Consider the following 23,626-nt stretch of genomic DNA (forward strand, 5'->3'; position numbering starts at 1 on the left):
CTAATCATGCAAAAAAACAAAATTCAGGGGCCTTTTTGAAGTGGGAGCCAATTCAGGTTAGAGTTAGTCAAGCCCTTAGGTTAGGGGTAATCAAGTTTATGAATGATCTAGTTTAAGTTGAGCCACTGAGTAAAGAGTAGAATTTATGGTCAGAAGTTATGCTCAGTCCGGAAACAATTACTTTTAAGTTCTAGAAGTTAAGCTGGTGAAAATTACACTGACAGAGTGTTGAACGAGCAGCCTAAGAGGTTTGAGGTAATAGAGAGCTGAATGCAGTAGAATAAATTATCATGTGAAAATTTGACCCCATATCTGCAGACAACAACACCAAGGTATAATATGCATAAGTGGAGAAGGCAGGGCTAGATCCTCCTGGACCCGAGAGCACAGATACAGAACTAGATAAAAGAGGCCACTGCCAAAGATGCATCGCCTATAAATAGATATATGAGTTGAACCAACCAAAGGCAGGCTCAGGAAGCTGCATAATGGAAAACTGGTACTGGAACAGGATGTAGGATTAATTGTATTGAAGGCTGCAGTGAGATTAACAAGGACAGGAAAGGATAATGCACAAAAATCACTGAGAATGAAACTAATGTTGCTATTCATTTTCTTTAGAGTTAGAAAAGAATCCACAAAAGATGGAGGTCACCTCCACATTACATTTGATCTAAGTCAGATGGCTAACTTTACAACATTTGATAAACAACACACGAAGAACATAAAAGTAACCCCTTCCTAGCACTTCATCAGCAGGACTGTTGAGGCCCACCCAGAAGAAAACAAATTCAAAATAATTGAACTCACAAGAATGTTTACTATTACACCACTGGACTGGCTATGAGACCCTTCAGAATGGTTTCACCTTATTTAACAAGATAAAACATGTTTTTACTGGCATGCTATGTTCATAATTACTTGTAAAGACCTTCATTGACTCAGCAAGAACTTCAATCTATTAAGTAACAAGTTTTTCAATTGTTATTTTAAAAAATCTGCTTCATTTTAAAAGAATAGTTTATGACGATTTTGCTTCTATATTAATCCCAACTGTTAATTTCACTATCAGTAAAATTAAAAGTGCCAGAATTCGAAGAATTTTATTTCTTACTTTGTTGCCTGTAAGAATGCTGCCTACCTCTTTGATGACATCACTGTTGCTGGACACCTGGAAATCTGCTGACCTGGTGCCAGATGCACCCTGATATTGGGAAAGGGGAAACCTACACCTCAGGAATTGCCTCATGTTTGTTGGCAGCTTACGTAAAAGACATCAAAGGGCATTGCGGACTGTGAAATACAACTTAGTAACTCCTATATTGTTTCTTAAAATGATAAGCATTTTACAAGACTGGAATATTGAAAGTTTCAGTGCCACATCTCATGCAAGAGTTTGCATCCTTTGTTTTCCAGGACAGAAGTGTGAATCTTGGCTTTGTGGATCAGTTTTTACCTTAGCGGATATCTCCCTTGGAGCAACGTTACACCGCCTAAAATTCTTGGGGCTCGCTAAAAAGTACTGGGGAAATGCAGATCGACCCAATTTAAAAGCATATTTTGAAAGAGTGCAGAAACGTACTGCATTTCGAAAGGTTTTAGGAGACATACATACCACATTGCTGTCAGCTGTTTTGCCTAACGCATTCCGCCTTGTGAAAAGAAAACCACCTTCTTTCTTTGGTGCCTCATTTTTAATGGGAACCCTAGGTGGAATGGGATATTTTGCTTACTGGTATCTCAAGAAAAAGTATATGTAAAGGAGTAAATGTAATTCTGCTGTCCGTGTAACGTGATATTATGGAATGTTTAAAAAAATGACCAATTTCAGTAGGTGAATTCTGTAGTACTGTTTACATTCCATGCCATAGAATGGTATATTATGCAGCACATATTCTTTAACTGCTGTTTCTTTCTTTTTAAATGCATAGGTTTAGATTTCCAATGCAAATTGCAGGCCTGACTTTATCAGGCAGCACCACCAGATAGCAAAATTAGAAGTGAATCAACTGACAGTTAGGAAGTTGCATTGTATATTACATTTTAAAAGCTAACAATCCAGCACAACTCTGCCCTGTTGATAATATTTAGAAATAAACAGGCTCTGGGGAGTTGGACTAAAGCCAATTTTCATGAGACGTATCACTGACTTCTACCAAGTCAGTCTGCTCAAGTTATTTTATGATCAGATTTATACAACTCACGTCGTTCCAACCATGTTTTCTTTCTGCTTATTTTAAGTATTAACTCTGCTTTAAGAGGTATTAATGGATATTTTCTCAAATATACATTTATTACTTCTGAACAAATTATGAATGTATTTCATACTTGCAAAGAATGAATTAACATTCATAATTGAGTTAAAAAATAGAAGTGCACTTACTTGACATTCAAATGGAATTTTAATTTGAAAACATGTCAATACTCCCTATTCAGGGTTTAAGATCGTTCTGCAGTTCAGTGGAAGACACACAATCTGCTCCTGGGCCTTTCTGAGTCTGCATTCAGTGACTGAAGAGCAATAATCATCATGTGAATTTTCCAATTTTTCTTTTCAGTGGGGTATATGTGCAGCTAGCAATTCTACCCTATATCCCAGATGAATTCATGAGTTAACTGTTTGTGATTTACATGCAATAGCTTATTTTTCATTACTCACTTTCTGGTACTATAATGTGCTGTTTATTCAGACTTTTTTTTTCTCTTTTCTAGCCTTTGCCTGTATTTTATCTACATTGCTCCCCTCTTTCCAAAGGCAGCAATTCATGCTAAGACATTGTTCCACATGCATCATTATTCCCTCATTGCCTAACTGAAATAACTATTCATGATTTGCAAACTAATTAGCAAGTGCTGCGAGGATATTGGCACAATCCACCAGAGCCAAATATGAGCTCAGATTCACTTGACATCCACACACCAAGCTATTTGGAGTGGAAACCTTATTGAATACTCCAGGGATGCAGAGGCCAGCATATCTGCCCACTACCCAAAACAGAATCAGCTGTCAGTAGAGATCATAAATTTGATAGATTTTTTAGAGTCCATTGCTCACTAATGACATTTAATTAATGTGTCACGTGGGGGATCTTAAATCAAACATTCCTTCTTAGCCATTTTATTTTTAGCCAGAAAGTAAAACAAAATGGATTTGTAGTGGCCAATCGCAGCCCACTTGACAAATTGTATATAATGAGGTGACTAGTTTTAATAAGGTCTGTTATTAACATCAAAGTCTAATTAGCTCCATATATTTTAAAACGTATCTTTTGAACACAAAAAAAAGAAGCATCTGTAAATTCTACATCCATTCTAGAGCTTTAAGTGCATAGAAAAATGTCTATGCAAAATTACAGCATGCCAGTGGATTTGAGACAAGCCCTAAGAAACCTACACGCAGCTTATTGATGATAACATACATTTCCATAATCCATATCATAATTCAAACTATATTTATGCCCAGATTTATGTACAGAAACTGTATAGAGTCATAGGGTTTTACAGCACCAAAACAGAGCCTTCAGTCCAATTGTTCCATGTTGACCAGATATCCTGAACTGATCTAGTTCCATTTACCAGCATTTGGCCCATATCCCTCTAAACCCTTCCTATTCATATATCCAAACAGATGCCTTTTACTTGTACCCACCTCCACCACTTCCTCTGACAGCTCATTCCATACATGTGATACCCTCTGCGTGAAAAAGTTTCCCATCAGGTCCCTTTTACATCTATCCCCTCTCACCATAAACCTCTGCCTTCTAATTTTGGACTCCCCTACGCTGGGGAAAAGGAAACACCTTGGCTATTCACCCTATCCATGCTCTTCATGATTTCATAAACCTCAATCTCCAACTTTCCAGGGAAAAAAGCCCCAGCCTATTCAGCCTATCCCTTTGGTTCAAATCCTCAAATCTTGGCACCATCCTTGTAAATCTTTTCTGAACCCGTTTAAAGCGTAACAACATCTTTCCTATAGCAGGGAGACCCGAATTGAATGCAGTGTTCTATAAGTGGCCTCACTGATGTCCTGTACAGCTGCAACATGACATCCCAATGCCTATATCCAGTGCACTAACCAATGAAGGCAAGCGTGTCAACGTCCTCTTCACCAGCTTGACTACCTGTGCTAAGGAACTAAGCACTTGCATCCGTAGGTCTCTTTGGCAACTCTCCCCAGTTAACTGTACAACTCCTGCCCTGATCTGCCTTACCAAAATGCACCACCTCACATTTATCTAAATTAAACTCCATCTGCCAGTCCTCCACCCATTGGCCCATCTGATCTACTGTTGAATGTAAAACTTCAGAAGGAAGCAATGAAACCAGGATTAGAGAATGTTTTCAGCTTTTGTTCATATTTTATGTTAGTGTCCTTAATGCGGTCCCTGGATAAGAACCATAATCTACTCCACTTTTGCCTGATATTTGTTTGTGCAATTTGAAATGTTATCATCCTTATGAAAATGTTCCACAATGAACACAGCTGAGCTTTCTCTTAGAAGGAAAATGGCACATGCTTCAAATTTCTCAATGAGAAAACAGTGGTTCGTGGCATAAAATTGTAAATTTCAAATAATCTCATCAGTATTTTAACATGTTCCCTTTGTAGCGCAGCAGTTGTGGTTTTAAAAAAAGGAAGAGCTTTTGACATTGGATGCTCCTGATCAGAACAATGCATTCTCAACATGGATCAATTTTTGCAATTTAAGATCACCCAAATTTTGTTGCAGTTTCCTTTCTTAGTCAGAAACTGAAATAATAAATATTGGTCAAAGTACAGCTCTTGCCTTCTACAGAATTCTCTACAGTTTTATTTTTAAAAATGAACAATTTAAGCAGTTTTAATACTTTAATCTAAGTTTGCTTCTCCTGAAGATTTCAAACAAGTTGCTTTCCTAAACAAGCCACTGTATCTTCCAAATTTGACTTTAACATTGATATAGCTACCTGATGTAGGAGGAAGGACCTCGTTTTCAATGTTTACATCAGGAATCTAGCCTTCCTGACAATACAGCAGCCTTAAAACATACGCCATCAAAATGATATCATCTTGAACATTTCTTAAATAATACATTCTCTATTTGATGGTAAATTTCTTTTAAAGAAATCAAAATGTACTGTGTCAGTGTTTCAATTTACTGGTAATAGTGTGAATAGACTGATTATTAGTTCCAGTTTCTCTCTCCATAAGATGAAGAATTGTGTACAAAAAAAGGTTTTAAAACCAGTTAGCTAGTTAATGGATTTGCCATGAATTTGTAGTATTTTGTTTTGCCCTAAAAGAAGCAAGTGTCTTTTTTAGAAAACGCAAAACAAGTGATGGATTGAATAGTAAAGACACATGCCTGAGGAAAGAATATTACATGTGCATAACATTTTAAATTTCAGAAATGAATTTTCAAACTTGCTGTAAACTCTAAATGTAGTGCATACAGGGCAAAACGTCATAGAGTAACATAGTCAAACATGAGCATGCTTATATTTTGCTTTGTGGAGCCATTAGAATTTACACTAGGTTTGGCAAATTCTCTGGTTGTCAGTTGCATTTGCCAAAATCATCCATAATGTTACAAAAGTAATAGAATACAAAACCATTTTAATGTAGTTCTTAGCTTGAAATAACCTAGAATAACAGCATTATACATTTCAATCAATCTACCATTAATATGTGATGTAAAATACATATTCACAAACTCTGCAGTTGACAATTAGTAAAATGAATAAGAAAAACAGTGAATACTGCTCATTTATAAGAGTGATTGTTTTATTGGACTATCAGACCAGAATTTACTTTTTTGGAAAATGCATCTGCATTCATAACAGAATTTATACATCCATAGTCTGGCCTCTGGCCACTGATTGAAGGACCTCCTTCTTGTAATTATCAAAAAAACCCACAAAATAATAAAATAGCACTTTCCTTTTATGTTTGTATTTTGAAGCCATCGTCCATTCTCAGTTCCTGAATGCAGGTCAGTAGCTATGAAACAGCAAACAACATATCCTGCAATGCCAGTTTCCCACCAAGTTTCCAGCGCAAATAAAGAGCCATTCACAAATAATTCAGCATTCTATTCACATCTAGTTGTCTGACTAGGACATCAGGACTTGATCTAGATCTTAAAAGATTTAGTGATCAATGTCACATATGACTAAATACTGAAAATTTCACTGAATGTACTGTACTACTGATGATATTCACCTTGCAAACATACTTCATTTCCAGTCAGATACTGAATTGTAAATGATTTATAATATACAATGTATGGCAATATGAATATTATTGTTTTACTTTTTTGTGATGACAGGTTAAATAAATGAATGGTTACCATATTTTGGTAACTTCTAGGCAACAACATTTATTAGCTTCACACAAACCTTTTAGAGTCTTGCAAATGGTCAACTGATAATGATACAGGTGTCGTCATTTTTATTTATGTCTTCCAGCAATACTGTTGCCTTATTTTGTATTCTCCACTCAAGATAAATTACTTAATTAGCAGTAAGATCATATATTAATGTTCTACCCACATCTCAGTTCCTTTCCACATAAAATAAAGCCAAATATATCTCCTTGTGCAGACTAATTTGGTAAAGGAAATGAGTCGAGGAGCAAAATGTTACATAAAAAAAAAATCACTGTTTAAAAATGTTGTATGTTTTATTGTGGATCTTTAGTGTTACGGTCGACCCACATTAGCCAGTTTTGTGTGAATCATGCCCAACAAGTTATTGTGGCTGTGGGCAAGCAGTGTTCCAGCTGGAGTCCCCCAATTCACCAAATTTATTAATGCTAAATGCTGTTCAACTTAATTGCAGTTTGCATAAATGCCACCACTTGAGAGACAGGCTCATTTAAAGGGGCCCTCTGACAATTTGCAAATTCTGTTGTGCACTGCTGCCAATGGGCAAAGAAAGGATGAATCGTCATTTGTCTTGTTGACTTTCTATCTTCATTTTAAATTAGAATCAGGGAGGAAGTGAATGATGACAAATGGAGTAGTTGTGTATAAGCGGGAGGTACAAATGGCAGCAGTGGCTGAGAGCTAGAGGCCTGAAGACTGCTAACGCCAAGGGTGTAATAACACGGAGTAAGAAGTGTTTTGGTAACTGTTATCATAACTCTGTAGGTGACGTTCAGTACCTCAGTCACACTCAATCTTATGAGGCAATGCCAACTAAGGCTAACCATGGCTCTGTGAGTATGTGTATGTAAATGATTTGTTCCCACAATGGGGTGGATTTTATGGAGGGACATATCTTCAGAGGTAAAAGTTGCCCTGCACATTACTAACAGTGGCTACCCCAGACTGACAACATGCTATTCTAACTAAAATGTAATTTTAGCCAGCTGGCATATATTAATATTTATAAGATCAAACCACTCATAACTATATAATGTCTGGACAAGTTTACAATTCCTTTAAAAATGGGAAGGGGCAGTGTAAGACCAACAAGATGTACCAAATTCTCAGTGATACCAGATTACTTATTTTAGGTTAAGTACAATCATTTTAAAATTTTTCAAAGCTATTTTATGATGTAACCCCTTACACATCTTCCAGATATGCACATCCTACAATTTTTGAATAAACAAAAATGTACCTCAATACTGATACAAATTGTTGAAATTGTAATAACAATTGCAAAGCTAATGAGACTTCCACAAGCATTGTTTTAACAAAATAGATATGTATGAACAAAATCAATGCTATTTAAATAGTCTTGCTTCTGTCCAGAATTCACAACACTCTGCCTACCCCTTCCTTTTTATCTTCTATTACACTAATTTTCTACAGTACAGCTACTCTGTGGTCATCGTTTGTAGATATCATCAAGCAGCTATCTTTCATCCATTAATCATCACCTCAGACAGGAAAGGTGGTCAGCATGAACGAGTTGGGCTGAAGAGCCTGTTTCTGTGCTGTATGACTTGTCAAGGCTGTGTGATCAATTGCAAACTAATTGTGGGGGAACATTGAGCTGGCTTCCCAACCCCTATTGACTCTGCCAATAGCTGTTAGTGGAAATTGAAGCAAAGACTAAACTTTTAGATTAGACAGAATAATTTTTTAAACTGGGGCCTGCTAATGATATATGCATAGTTGTAATATGTTGGCCATACTGGATCTTCAGTGTCCAGGGCCAGTATGATTTTGTTCATGTTCAGAAAATTACATTTCTGGGGTTGATGTTTGGTGCATTCAACATTCATATGTGTGCTGCACCTTCACCCTAGTAAAATGTGCCACAGTGCTACAGGGAGTGTAAGCACTTTTCCACTGTCAAGGAAAAATAAAGGCAGACGATTAACAGCTTAGTCAAAAACTATGGGCTTAAGTAGGATCTTAAAAAGGAAATAAAGAGGGAGGCAGAGGTTTGGATAGTTTTTGAGAGGTTAGGGCCCCAGGCAGAAGGAGTTACAATGACAATAGTTGAACAAAAATGTCAGATGTTCAAATGCCCGAATTGGAAAAGAGAGATCTAAACATAGTGCAGAATGGGAGGAGGTATGAATTAGGGAATGGAGATATTAACCTAAAGTTTTGCTGGCTTACCTGAAATTAAATTAGAATGAATCAGGTGAAAACATGTGAAACCTGGCGAAGACCTAATGGTTAGAAAAGCCACTGATTTTAAAATGTTTCTGTGATGCATACACGGACAATGAGTGAATCGGACTTGGTATGAGCAAATTGGCCACAGCAACAGAAGGTCAAGATGTTTTTGGATTGTACTATCCAACATGTGGTCATCCAATAAACATCAAATACAAAGAAGATTCATGTAGATTTGAAATGTTAACTCTTTCTCTCCCCACTGATTTTGCCAGACTTGCTGAGTTTCTCTAGTACTTTGTATTTGCACTAGATATTGAAATACTTATATCGTGGCTTCATATTTAATCATTTTCAAAATACTTATGCTTCGTATTTAGCAGCTGAGTTTGAAGGGTCTTTTATTTAAGCAAGGCACTTCTTGAAAGTCCTGTTTTATGATAATTGCTTATTTCTGTAGAACGCCTGCCTGGGTTTACAACATTCAGGATGCAGCATCTATTTGGGAGATTGCTTGGATTTTTCAGTTGTTGGTCAGCCTTGGGGAGAGGAAAAGCTTCCAAGCTCAGCAGTTCTGTTTTTGGAAAATATGTCTTTGTGGGCCCAGTGTGGTATTTAGAATATTGTTCCTAAAAAGTATGCAGGAAAATCTTGAATACCAACACATCTTATTCAAGAAACATGCTAAAATCTTAGAGGTAAGTGCTTATGTTTGGTGACATCCACATTTATGCACCAGGACATCAGACTGACATTTGTCTGAACATCACACATCTTATAGCTTTTATTTTGGCTTCAAGATCAAGGATTTAAACGAAAAAGTTCTTTCTCTTCTAGCAAAGTAAATTACCACAGAAAGAAACCCGTTTTCTTCTCTTCAACCAGTGTGTTGGTGTTTGTTTGTATATTTTGGGTTATTTAGAGGGATAAACATTTATATTTTCATTAGCTAATTTCATAGTCATTTTAATATTTATAGTTTATAATATTTTAAATAAATGCAAAATTAGTGCTTTTAAAAAAAAAGTCAACCAGGTATCACAAGTCTAATAACAAGTTTGCATAGGATTGACCATATCTGGGGGCAGGATGGTGGCTCAGTGGTTCGCGCTGCAACCTCACAGCACCAGGGATCTGGGTTCGATTCCAGCTTTGGGTAACGGTCTGTGCAGAGTTTGCACATTCTCCCAGTGTCTGCGTGGGTTTCCTCCCACAGTCAGCACAACATCGTGGGCTGAAGGGCCTGTTCTGTGCTGTACTGTTCTATGTAGTCCAAAGATGTGCAGGCTAGGTGGATTGGCCATGCTAAATTGCCTGTAGTGTTCAGGGATGTGTGGGTTATAGGGGATGGGTCTGGGTGGGATGCTCCAAGAGGTCGGTGTGGACTTGTTGGGCCGAAGAGCCTGTTTCCACACTGTAGGGAATCTAATCTAATCTAATAACAAGTTTGCATAGGATTGACCAGATCTGGAGAAAAAGTACAATTTATGGGTCTAATCCCACTATTCTGTGGGAGACAAAACACAGTGAAACCCTACCATCTCAAACATAACACTGTAAGGTAAAGAGGTTGGTGTCCATGTGCAAGGTCAGCAATGAAGAGATGAGACTGTAGCAAATCCATCTCCAAACTACAAGAATTCTCTGAACTTGCAGTGGATAGAACTGAAATTAAGAATCCTTTCTACACGCCACTTCAGTACCCATCACCATCTCAAAAATAATATTATGGGCCTTCATAATTCAGGTGATAAATGCAAACTGCAAAATATATTTAAACTACTGAGCTTCAACTTAACAGTCCTTTTTCCCCAGAATTTCCACAGCCTTAGAAGTCACCTCACCCACAGACCAATCTAGCATGCAACTCAATTACAGCAATCAAAAGTGGAGGTGGGGGAAATTACCTACATTCCTGTATTTTCATGTTCAAACCAAGAAACAGAGACACAAAACAGACAAAACAGACGTGTCAGTACGTAGGTATCATGCAAACAAATTGGATGTTAGATAATAAACTCTATTTAGTTCGTCAATTTTTCATATAAAACCCCATGCAACATAATCTTCCATATACTGCTTCAAATTATTTTCTCCAGTTTGTTTTATTTAATCCATAATCCTCAATATTCACCATGTTAGCTTATTCATAGCACTACTATCAAGGGAAAACCTCTCCCATGCACAATTCGCAGACATGCGAGATGAAAAAAAGATGTATTGTTGTAAATGACTCAAAAATTGGCCAACTACACTCATCTTAAGGAGGGTCTGAAAGCAGCCTAGAAAGGGAGTTTTACGGCAGGAAAGCCAGGTCTCAGAATGAAATAGCTGAAAACACAGCTGCCAATGAAGGGAAAAAAGGAGCTGCCAGAGCTGAGAGAAAGTTTTAATGTAAGGCTAGAGGAAAGTGAAGGATTATCAATTATCTTTGATGCAACTGAAAAGGCAAACTCAACAGTCGTTAAAAATGTTAAATATTTAATGAAAGTACGTAGCTAATGAATTCTGAACATATGCCTTATTCCTTTGTACAGTATTTCAAATTGAGGCAGGCAGGTCAAATAATTTCTCTAAATTCTGGGAGAAATCTGAACAGCACAGTGCATTATTAAATTCCAAAGTCAATCTCATTTGCACGAGAAGCATTTTTAAAAAATATTAATTATGCAAAGAAACTAAATTAGGCATGCAGTGACAAATTTCCAAACTATTATACCTACTGTGCTCCATCCAATTCACAAACGTTGTTTTTCTGAAATAAATTAGACATTAATTACAAATGGATTATTTCAGAGCATGTATGCATCCAAAAACAACACTTAAATCTACACACGTTGGTTAACAGTACCTGCTTACATTTCAAAGCATTTCATTACAAAGCATACAATGTACATCAGAAACATTTCTAATGTAAATTCTTCCTATAGGAGTAAAAGCTAGTTAAAAGTAAAACACATGCTATAGTTTCACTTTATAACATTATTACACATAGTTCCTGATTTTTTCCATGTCCATCTCTCAAAAATACAATACTACAGAATGAAATGCACACTACTATCCAAGCAATTTTCTCTCCAAAGCTTAAGAAAATCTTAGTTGCATCGTATCACACTTCAATTATATCAAAAACAACTCGACTTCAACACATTAGACAGAAGATAAGTTCTTAAATCTATCAGGGCCTACAAATATTGGCATACAAAAGTTGCCAGCAACACCCTTCACAAGCAATCACTGTGCTTTGAAGGCAAAATATTTTAGGCATAATAAAGTTAACAGTTTAAGAAATAAAGCAGGTGCACGAGAAATAATTTTGGTTAATTCTTGGGAAGTAAACGTAATAACTGCAAAAAGCAGATATCAAGCAAATATTACTCAACTTTGATTATACTATTTCATAACTTAGTGAGGGCTTAGAAACAAAAAGCTGCAATTTATATAAAAAAGAATACTGAAAGGTGCAGTAACAAATTAACTGACTGATAAGCATGTTCAATCAAGCTGTTTGACTTATTTTTGTTTTAATAAGTTAAACTGGTTAAATGGTTACACTTTTGTTGAAAGATAAGTATAACACGCCTATGTACTTACACTAAGTAAGAGAAAGTATAACTAAATCCAATAGGCCTTTTATTATATCAAGTACTGCTAGTGGCTATTTCTATACATATTTGTATACAAATGTTTTGAAAAAACATCCAAAAAAGCAAAGGAGAAATAAGTTTCTTGATAGAATTACTGATTACCGGCACTGCTTACATAATTGCTTTAAAAATCACAGAACAGATTCAAAAGATGAAATAAAGGATAAATGTACAGTGCACCAAAGCGCCTGCAAAAGAAATAATGATGAAAAATGAACTAAAAATTAGATCTGAGAAATATGTAAATTAAGACAAATAGATAGAAGAGTCACCACACACTTAATTATTTGATTTTAAACAAAAATAGTGGAAATGAATGTTTAAAATATTGCTAATGTTGTTACATTTTGTGGCTGAACAATCAAAAAAGAGAACAGCAATAATGGCCACTGTCTTCTATAATAAACATCTGTATGGCAGCACTTGTTATTTTGCAATTACACCTGGGCTGCTATGTGGCTATATAGACACAGATATACGGAGGCAGTGCAAGCTGCAAATAACTGTTCCTTGTTTGAAATAAAGCTGCTTCCGTTGGTTTAGACTGACACAGAAATTGAAAGCTACTTTTCTATAATGTATGAAGCTCAAATTTAAAATCCACCGCAGTGGGCATATACTTCTGGCAAAGCATGGAACAACTGAAAAAATGGATCCTGAGCATTTTAAGATTATATCCAGCGTGTATCTATTAATTGTATTGTCAATTTGAAACTGATTATATTTGCACTTCATAACTCTAATTGCAGATCAATTTTCCTCTAATCTGAGCTCACAAAATAAGCCAGCTTCATGTAAGGAGAATAGTGAATATTTGTATACACATCATATTGCAAAAATACATACCATTACCACTATGCCTAGAACTTGTATACATGAAAGGTAAATGTTACACCAATACTTTTTGTACTTGAATATTTCAGAATGCTACTCCTTTTTGTTCCCAATTTCAGGTGGCAGTCCAGGAGAAAAAGGTTTCTTATACCAAAATCTGTATGTTCCATACCAGGCAGAAATTCCAAAAGTAGTTCCAATTATTTTATGAGGCATATCATGAAAATACAATGCAGTACAAAAAAACATCCAAACCCATAAGAAAAGCAAAGCATTTAAAGCAATAAACAGTGATTTAATGATTGTTGCTATGGATTTTCCTGGCTTCTGCTCCACTTTCTGAAGTTCATTCATGACGGCTATTTCTTCTGTCATAATCAGTACACAGTACGACAATAAGAAGGAGTGTCCAGAGATGTCAAAGCCAAGCCACAAGTGGCCATTTTTCTTGCAAGTGTATAGGTTGTCAAATTGATGGAGAACGGTCATATTTTGGGATTCGTAGCATTCACCTGTGAAATTTTCAATAATATGAAAGGTCCTTGTGCTAAGAAACCAAATACCAGTTCCTACCACACATGAAGTTACACGACGTACTGCAAACAGAACATCTCTTCGAAGAAAGTAATTTGAAGTGAAAATAAAAGGAAGCAGCAGGCCCACGGTCCAACCCCATGAAAACTTTACGAAGTACCTGTAAAAAAAGTGCATTAATTCAACAATCCCTCATTTTCAATGCAGGGCTTTTGACAGCAGTAAGTACTGAAGTTTTTCCATTAATTAAATATTTCTTATAAACCACGTTATCCCATTTACTTTACAGAATAATTCAAATTTTCCAAGTTACTCAAGTGTTAATAACTATCTCTAGAACATTAAAGGGGAAGATTAATAAATTGAAGACAAAGTTTAACAAAATTATTTCAATATAAATATATGGAACATGAAATACTCAATCACAAACCTACTGAAGCAAAATTTGTAAACCACTTTTAACAAGAGAGTTTTAGAGTTATACAGCACAGAAACAAACCCTTCTGTCCAACATGTCCATGCTGACTAAATATCTGAAACTGATCTGGTCCCAATTGCCAGCATTTGGCCCGTATCCCTCAAAACCTTTCATATTCATGGACCTATCGAGATGCTTTTTCAATGTTGTAATTGTACCTGTCTTCGTCACTTGTTTTGGCAGCTCATCCACACATGCACCACCCTCTGCATGGAAAAGATGCCGCCCAGGTCTTTTTAAATCTTTCCCCTCTCACCTTAAACCTATGCCCTCTAGTTTAGGACTCCCCTACCCCTGGGGTAAAGACCTTGACGATTCACCCCATCCATGCCCCCATGATTTGTAAACCTCAACAAAGGTCACCCCTCTGCCTCCGACACTCCAGGGAAAAATGCCCCAGTCTATTCAGCTTCTCCCTAGAACTCAAACCCTCCAGTCTCGGCAACTTCCTTGTAAATCTTTCCTCCAAACTCAAGTTTAACAACATCCTTCCTACAGAAGGGAGACTGAGAACTGTTTGCGGTATACTACAAGTGGCCTCAATGTCCTGTACAGCTGCAACATGATATCCCAACTCCTATACTGAATGCACTCAGCAATGAAGGCCAACGTGCCAAACAATACCTTCACTACCCTGTCTACCTTTGACTTCACTTTCAAGGAACTATGCATCTGCACCACTAGGTGCCTTTGGCCTGCAACACTCCCCAGAGGTCTAACGTCAAAATGTATAAATCCTGCCCTGATTTGCCTTAGCAAAATGCAACACCTCATTTATCTAAATTAAAATCCATCTTCCACGCCTTGGCTCATTGGCCCATTTGATCAAGATCCCATTGTACTGGGATAATCGAGATATTTAGTGAAGAGAAATGGTCAAAAGTATAGAAAGCATATGGCGCAGAGGAAACAGACTTGCACTGATCAAAGAAAAACACTAGTCCAGAATAAAGGATTACATGACTTTTGTGGAGATTTTATGCAGTCAAGCCTATAAAATCAATTTCTGAGAAGTCATTATTTTACTAACTGAGTGGACTGTAAAGCACTGATCATTATTCATCTAACAATGTTCAGGTGCTAGTCCAATCTGATTTCCTTCAGTGCCATAACATGTCAATAACATTCCACACAATAAAATTACATTAGGGCTTCAATATAAACAGTCACAGGAGTCTGCTACCATCTCAACGTAACTGTGTCTCTGTCCTAAAGCACAATGTTCTGTCACTTGTTTGGCAACAATGCACAACAAAAACGAACATTGCCAAAGTGGCTGAAAATGCTGTGAAATCTTGCAGAAAGGGGATGTGCTGGAGAAGCTCAGCAGATCTTGCAGCATCTGTGGGGACAGAAACAAAAGACACCGTTCTTAAATTGAAGCCAGTCACATTCAACTCAAAAGGTTACCTGTTTAGCCACAGAGATGTGACTAGACTTGCTGCATATTTTCAGCACATTTTGTTTTGATCACAAATTATTAAAAATGTTGGATTTAATAAGTATCTTGAAGGATGAGAAGGTGATTAAGGATATAATAGTTTACAGACAGAATTCCAATTTACATGTCTAAAGGAATTGTAAAAGGTAGGGTAAAAGTCACAAAGCCAGTAATAAGTTGGGGTATTTGTTGGTTGGGGGGTGGCGGAGGTTAGAGTTGTAGTTTAGTAGAAGATTTGAGATAAAAGGTGGGAAAGGTTTGGAGAAATCTAGACAGAGACAAGAACTTTAAATTCAAAATGTTAGGAGATAGATGTCGGTGCAGATTAACAAAGACAAGTGATGAGAAGAGTCAGTTGAGTAGCAAATGAAAACCAAAAGACAGACATAAAAATCGCTGGAAAAAAAAACTCTGAAAGTCTGGCAGCATCTGTAAAGAGAAATCAGAGTTAATATTACAGGTTGAGTGACCCTTCCTCAAAATACTTATTTGCAGAATTTTGAAAGTTGATTTTCATGAGGATGGGAAACCTTCGGATCGGTGATAGCACTCAGTCAATGAAGTCTGCAGATGATATAAACATAAGATGTCAGCAGCAGACAGAAAGTTAGAAGGCCAAAAATTGGGCCAAGTAACCTAGTCCAAACAAGATCATCTTTGCAATGTTGTGGATATGAGTTGAAGAAATTCAGCTGTGACTCACAAAACACCATAAGATTATGAGCAGCTTCATTTAACACGAGAAGTGGTTGGGAAAGGGGGCAGAATCATTGACAATATGAATGGAGTTTCAGAGATTGAAGAGTTGTCTCCAGTCTTGATACTTAACAAAGAATTGCTTCCCATAAAAACCAAGTAGTCAGTTAAACAATAAAAAGCCAAAGTAGTGCAGAGTTCAAGATACATGGAGAGAAGCAGAGCTGGATATCTTCAGCTTATAAATGGAAAATGATCCCACTATGCTGAAGATATTGCCAGAGAGAACTGTGAATGAGGAACTAGAAATAGCCAAAGACACATCCTTAGAATACTACTGAGGCAACAGTGCAGGAATATAGAAGGAATCAATTATTGGAGATGGCCTGCTTACAAACCGATGAGCATGACTGGAACAAAAGAACAGTGCCAATGAGCTAAACAACAGAAATACCTCAGAAGAGGATGCTAGTTATTGTAGCTAATCATAATCAAAGGCTGCGCTAAGTCGGTGATAAGCAGGGAGAATACATCATGTTCAATCACAGAAGCGTCATCATTTGATAATGATTACGGTGAGTCCAGCACAGTGATACAGACAAATGTTGGATTTCAGAAATTCAGAGTTGGACAGAGTCTTGACAATTAATGTGTTTTGGAGTGGTTTGCAAGAACTGAAGGGTAATTAGTAGCTATTTTTTGATAAAGTATGAAGATTTTTTAAAGAGAGCGAGTTGAAGTACCTAAGGAGATGCACACCATTTACAATGTGAACTACCATTGACATCAGGAATGGAAGTTAAATGATCATAATGCTTCCCCACTCAGAAAATCCTCATTACCCACTGCATTGTCAAAGCTCTTGGCACCTGTTCCACCAAGACCTTCTTTGGCTCAGTACCAATTTAGGTCTGATTACATTCAGGAAGTATATGAACACCATAAAATGTCTTAAAGTTGCTGCAAAATAAAACATGTTGAATGCATATGATACAACTAAGTCCAGGGAGAGAACAAAGACATTGTGTACCGCAATCTGTTCTGCTAGTGCAAATATGAATGGATCAAATGACATCAAACAAGGCATTAGAAACAATGATGGCTCGCCACGCTCAGTCAAACATGCAGAACCTCTTTACTAATATCAGGGAATCTGCACCAGAATTAGAGAGCTGGCCCTTACGTGACAATCAGACTCACCATAACATGCTTTGAAGACAACTGTCCCAGAATCCTACATCACCATTCTTAGTTGTATCCTGTTTCACTGGCAGAATGAGCCACTGCAGTTGGTAGGAGAGTGGGGTATAATTGGTAGGGAAGAGTTTTTCCAAGAACCTCAACATGGAATCTGACCCCATGATGTTTCATGGCATGAAAAATGGAAAAGGACAGCCTCTACTGAACAATCCTTGGTAAAGGCATTCAAGGTAATAAAGGGGGAAAAAAAATGTACTTTTGGTGAGGGCCTTCAATGTTGATAGAAGTGGTGTAGCAGCATGATGACTGACAACCCTGCTAAAGTCTTGAAGACTTATCCACCAGAGAGAACACATGGCAACTACTGAGACAACCGATGGGAGGGAGAAATGTACGAGGCCTTCTCCTTACCAATGTGCCTGTCACAGCTGCAACTGTCCGTGAAAATACGGGGCGGAATGACTACCACCCAGCCCGTGCAGAAACAAGCCCAGGTCTCACATTGAGAGCATTGCTCATCATATTGTGTGGCACTTTCATCGTATTAAGTGGGTCAAATTCAGAACAGGCCTAACAGATTGGAATCCTTGAGGCATTATTGGCCGTTAGCTGCAGCTAAATTTTATTCAGCAGTCTGCAAACTCATCTTCTAACATATTCCTCACTCTTCCGTTATCTACACACCTGGGGCTCAATGCTAGTTCAATGGGACATGCAGGAGAACACGCGAGGAACAGAACTAGACATTGCTAAAAACGAAGCATCAATTCTGGTGAAGCTACACATACGACTATATTGATTGACTGATTGATTTTACTGTCATGTGTACCAAAACCGTGAAAAATTTTGTTTATTAGCAGTACAGTCAGTTCACAGCAAAGAATGCACAGATCAAAAAGACTTAGGAGGCATACAGGCTACATTGCAAGTTACATTAGTGAGGCTGATAATGGCAAGAAAGAATCTGCTTGTGTGTGTGTTCAGGCTTCTGTATCTTTTGCCTAATGGAAGAGGTTGAAGGAGGTCATTACCAGCGCACGATGGGTCTTTGATGATGTTGGCCGTCTTACTTCAGCAGTGAGCCATGTAAATAGAGTCCATGGATGGAAGGTTGGTTTCTGTGATGGTCTGGGCTGTACACACCATCTTCTGTAGATTTTTATGGTCCTGGGCAGAGCAGTTGCCATACCAGGCTGTTATGCACCCCAACAGTATGCTTTCAATAGCGCATCTGTAGAAGTTGGTGAGGGACTTTATGGGCATGACAATTTTCCTCAGCTACCCAAGGAAGAAGAGGTGTTGATGTGCCTTCTTAACTGTCGCATTTACGTGGTGAGTCCAAGACAGGTTATCGCCACTCTGAGGAACTTGGCACTTTCCACTCTCTCAACCTCAGTTCTGTTGATGTAGATAGCAGTGTGTTCTCCTCCTTTCTTCCTGAAGTCAATAATTAGTTCTGTAGTTTTGCCAATGTTTTGAAAGACAAATTGTTTTCATTGTACCAGATCACCAAGCCCTCTATCTCCCGTCTGTATTTTGACTCGTTGTTGTTAGATATCCATCCCACTACTGTGATGTTGTCAGCAAATTTGTAGATGGCGTTCATTCCGAATTTGGTAACACAGTCGTGGGAGTACAGTAGGGAGCTGAGGACGCATCCTTGGGAGGCTCCAGTATTGCGTTTTATTGTGGAGAAGGTGCAGTTACCTATCCTCACTGATTGGAGCCAAGACCAAGATCACGCAGTTTTGAGATCAGTCTGGAGGGGATAAAAGTGTTGAAGGCGGAGCTGAAGTCAACAAACAGCAGTCTGATGTGGCATGTTAGTTGTCCAGATGTTCCAGGAATGATTGCAGAGCTAGGGATATGGCATCCTCTGAGAACGTGTAATGTCAATAGGTAAACTATAGGGGATCGAGGCAGGTTGGGAGACTGGAGTTACTGTGGGCCATGAATAGCCTCTCGAAGCACTTCATGATTATTGAAGTCAGATCTATGGGGGACTAGTCATTTAGGCACAGTGCATGTGTTTTCTTGAGGACAGAGTTGATAGTGGTCTTCTTCAAGCAGGCGGAGACTTTAGCTCACAGGAGGGAGAGGTTAAATATGTTGGTGGATAGCTTTGCTATTATGTATTCTGCTTCACAGAGACTTGGCTCACTCCTGCTTGTGCCCTAAAAGCTGATGGGTGCTCCATAGATTGCATGGCATCCTTGGGCAAGGTGAAGGGCGGTGGGTTATGCTTCCTGATCAACACTTCATAGCACTCAGATCTAATGACCTTGGCAAGCCACTGCTCCCTGGACCTAGAATACCTTACAGTAAAATGCCGTTCCCACTACCTAATGAGACAGTTCACCTTGCCATCCTGACAGCAGTCTATATACCACCCTACGCTGATGTGACGAATGCCCTAGATGTGATTTACACCACCACAAACACACTAGAGAAAAAATTCCCCAAATCCCTATTCATTATGGCCAGCGACTTCAACCAAGTGAACTTCGAGCAGATGCTGCCAAAATACCACCAATATATCTCCTGCCCCACCAGGGGACCGAACATTCTGGACCACTGCTACACAACCAAAGATGCACACCACTCAATCTCCCACCCACACTTCGGAAAATCCAACCAGAGCGCTGTGTTCCTCCTCACCGCTTACAAGTGGAAAGTGAAATGGGAGAATCCTTCACAAAGTGAAGTACAGTGCTGGTTCGAGGCAGCGGAAGACTGTCTCCAAGACTGCTTGGACTCGTTGGACTGGACTGTGTTGAAGTGTTCAGCTGAAAACCTAGACGAGTATGCTATCACTGTCATGAATTTTATCAGCAGGACTGTGCACCAAAGAACTCAATCCAAGTGTTCTCAACCATAAACCTTGGATGAACCAGGGAATCCACTCCCTACTGAAAACCAGACATGCAACATTCAAGTCGGGTGATCAGACCAATTCAGAAAATCTAGATATGATCTCTGCAAAGCCATCAGGGAGACTAAGGGGCAATACCGGACCAAGTTAGAGCCCCTGACCTACCAAATAGACTCCTGCTGTCTATGGCGAGGTCTAAACGACATTACAGGATACAAAATGAAACAATGTAAGATAGTGGACAATGACACATCCCTCCGTGAGAGGCTCAATGCTTCTATGCTTGGTTTAAGCAGAATACCACTGGTGTGACAATGTCTGCCTCAACAGTCCAGTCATATGCATGCTAAACAACAGTAGCGGCATGTGATGAACATATGATCCCATAACTACTCTGCTGTCTTGTTTTATTCAGTCATGAATGTTCGTAGATAATTAAACAACTAGCTAGAGGTGGTTTCAGAAATATTCTTATCCTCCTGATAATCGAGGGGCTGCCCAGAAGTGGAAAAGGCAAGACTGAAGCAGTAACAACCATCTTCAGCCAGAAATATCAACTGGACGGCCTACTTTAGCCTGCTGCTGAGGTTATGAGCAGTACAGGCAGTGAAGTGAGATTTCCAGAATCACAGAAGCCTACAAACAGCCAATGTGATTCAATTCACATGATATTAGGGTCAGTTAGTTCAGTTGGCTGGACTGCTGGTTTGCACTGCAGTAATGCTAACATTACAGGTTCAGTTTCCGTACCATGAGGTCACCATGCACATCCCACCTTCTCAACCTCACCCCTCACCTGAAGCATGGCAACCCTCAGGTTAAACTTGCCACTAGTCATCTCTTTCTATGGCAACTCTATGGCGACTTTATCCTACTATCAAGAAATGGCCGAATACTCTGGATATTGCAGAGGCGAGAAGGCCCCAGCTGTAGTTCTGAAGATCTGTGGTCCAGAACCAACCACACCCAGCTTCAACACTGGGATCTAACCATCAATGTAAAAATTTGCCCAGATACATTTTGATCATTGAGAGCAGCCTGGGGTGCAGTTAAAGTGTTAGCAGCTATCACTGACAATGCTATCAAGCAGCACCAAAGAAATAAACCTGCTCACTAATACTGCCTGGATTCCACCAGAGCCATTTAGTTCCAGAACGCATAAGAGCCTTGGTCTAAACCACTGAACTACAGAGCTGAAGTGGAAGCAACTGCTCTTGTCATCAAGGATGCATTTAACCAAGTGTTACTTCAATAAGCCCTCATAAAATCAGAGTTAATTTGAATCAGGGCAAAACCTACCATTCTTCAGGATTGTAAGAGCACGAGGATGATGCAGACCAAACACTGCAACCCCAGGCAATCATTAGACTTCCTCAGGATAGGGTTCTAGGCCCAGACATCTTAAGCAGCTTCATCAATGCCTTCCCCTCCATAACGTAAGAAGAAATAGTGTTCACTCATGCCTGCACAATTTGTTGCCATTACTTCTCATGGTTCATGAGTTTTTTGTATATAATTGTTATTTCTTAAAATTGAAGTTTAATGGTAGAAAATTGCAATTAAAGGAAGCTTGCAGCCATATTGCCTTCAGGGATCAACAGCTATAAAGAAGTCAATTAAAATGTTGGGAATTAGAGATTGCCAGAAAACACGAAAAATGGGTATTCAAAAAAATAAGTGGCCCGTGTTTGTTTAATATAGTCCTTAAAATGGTTTAAGAACATTCAGAAAACATTGAAAGGCTGCAAAACCTATTTACTCAAATCAGATCAAAAAGCAAAGTATAAAAGAGGGATATTAAAACGTTTGAGGACAACACAGAATAGGCTTCATCATCAAGGAGATAGCTTCAAATTAACTGGGTGTTTACAGAAAGTTTCAACATGCAGTTTAGACCACGTGGTTTGCAGCTCACAGAAGTGGAATCAGCACTTGGAACACAAATGGGTTTTAATCTCAGTTTGAACTTTAAAAGGAACAAGTGGAAGATTCCCTAGTTTGAAGTGAGTAGGAGAATCAACAGTGGCCCCCATTGAGTCTTGTTACAAAAGAAACTAATCAGCTGAATTAGTTTGGAACAACTGAACAGTAACCCAGATCAAGGGACTGAGACAACTAGTCACAAGATGGTAAATGAAAGCTTTACCTGTGAATGTCTGGAGCTACTAAATTATATAGCATAGATGGACCTTATGGTCTACTCCTGCTCCTATTTCTCGTGCTTTTATTCTTGAAGCCAATTTTCCAAAAGGACTGTGGCATATTTATGAATCAGCCCTACAGAAAAAAATAGCTTTAAGATCAATACAACTTACAAAGAGAGTTATTGGAAGAAGTAATAAGTAAACTAGAGTGCATAACAGGTTATTCTAAACAATATTATTAAGTTAATAGTGCTTATTTTGTTTAATTCTTTAAAAAAAATTATTTGTTTGAAAATGTGAAATCTATTCATTTTAACAAGGTATTTATAAGTTTTTTCAAAAAAGTTTAAAATCCTCAACTGGATCATAGCAAGCTCCAATGGCAAATCCTCAAACATTGGAGAAACCTGTACACATGCAGTAAAACCTGGACACTATCCAGACTTGGGCAGTGGCAAGTAATATTTGCATCATACAAGTACCAGGTCATGACTTTCACCAATAAGAAAATCTAACCATTTCACTGATTATCATCACTGATTCTCCAGCATCAATATCTTAGGGATCTATCATTGACTAGAATTAACTAGACCAGCTGTATAACTACTATGACTACAAGGTAAGTCAGCGTTTGTGAACTCTGAGGTAAATAATTCATCTCCTGACTCCCCAAATCCATCATCTTCGATGCAGCTCCAGCAACAAAATCAAGAACAAAAGCAGCCAGTTTGATTGGCTATACATAACAGTATAAGTAAAATGCATTACATACCAGAGGTACTGCAGCAAGTTGCCAAGACTCCTACAACCCCAACATCTTCCAAAACAGTGACCTCTTACTAGAAGAAAGTAATCACCACGTCCTTTAGCCTCTTCTCCCAGGGGACACGTCACATGGATTTGGGGCTATATCCTCCATTATTACCAGGTCAAAAGCAAGGAAGTCCCTTGCTAACATTCCTATGTTGCAGATATACCGTACGGACTGCAGGAGTTCAAGGATGTAACTCTCAGCTACAAATACAAATACAATTAGAGACAGGCAACAAATGTTGGTCTTGTCAACAGCAGTCACATGCAAAAAAAAATTAAATCCAGAATTTTATGGGCAAGAGGATCCAAATAATAAAAACCTTCAATAAAGGAAACAGTAACACCCCTCAGAAAATAATAATTTTCCCTCCACTTTTTGTGGAATTAACATATTTTCTTTAAGCAT

General features: G+C 38.3%; 2 protein-coding genes across 9 annotated transcripts in view; one reads left to right on the top strand and one right to left on the bottom strand.

The window, feature by feature from the left end:
- Positions 1 to 7,598, top strand: part of gdap1l1 (ganglioside induced differentiation associated protein 1-like 1) — a 51,808-nt gene extending 44,210 nt beyond the window's left edge. The window contains exon 6 of the mRNA XM_048550008.2: positions 1,417 to 7,598. Within this exon, the coding sequence (XP_048405965.1) occupies positions 1,417 to 1,760 (344 nt within the window). The 3' untranslated portion in view covers positions 1,761 to 7,598. The remainder of the gene's footprint in view (positions 1 to 1,416) is intronic.
- Positions 1 to 23,626, bottom strand: part of fitm2 (fat storage inducing transmembrane protein 2) — a 275,264-nt gene that overhangs the window by 52,503 nt on the left and 199,135 nt on the right. For 3 of the 8 annotated variants that reach the window (XM_059652812.1, XM_059652813.1, XM_048550012.2), the window contains one exon: positions 11,023 to 13,736. In XM_059652812.1, coding sequence (XP_059508795.1) covers positions 13,136 to 13,736 — 601 coding nt within the window. In that variant the 3' untranslated portion in view covers positions 11,023 to 13,135. The other 5 variants (XM_048550014.2, XR_009446934.1, XM_048550015.2 and 2 more) reach the window with 5 other exon arrangements.

Source organism: Stegostoma tigrinum, chromosome 19 (assembly GCF_030684315.1).
Source record: "Stegostoma tigrinum isolate sSteTig4 chromosome 19, sSteTig4.hap1, whole genome shotgun sequence".
Classification (NCBI taxonomy): Eukaryota; Metazoa; Chordata; class Chondrichthyes; order Orectolobiformes; family Stegostomatidae; genus Stegostoma; species Stegostoma tigrinum.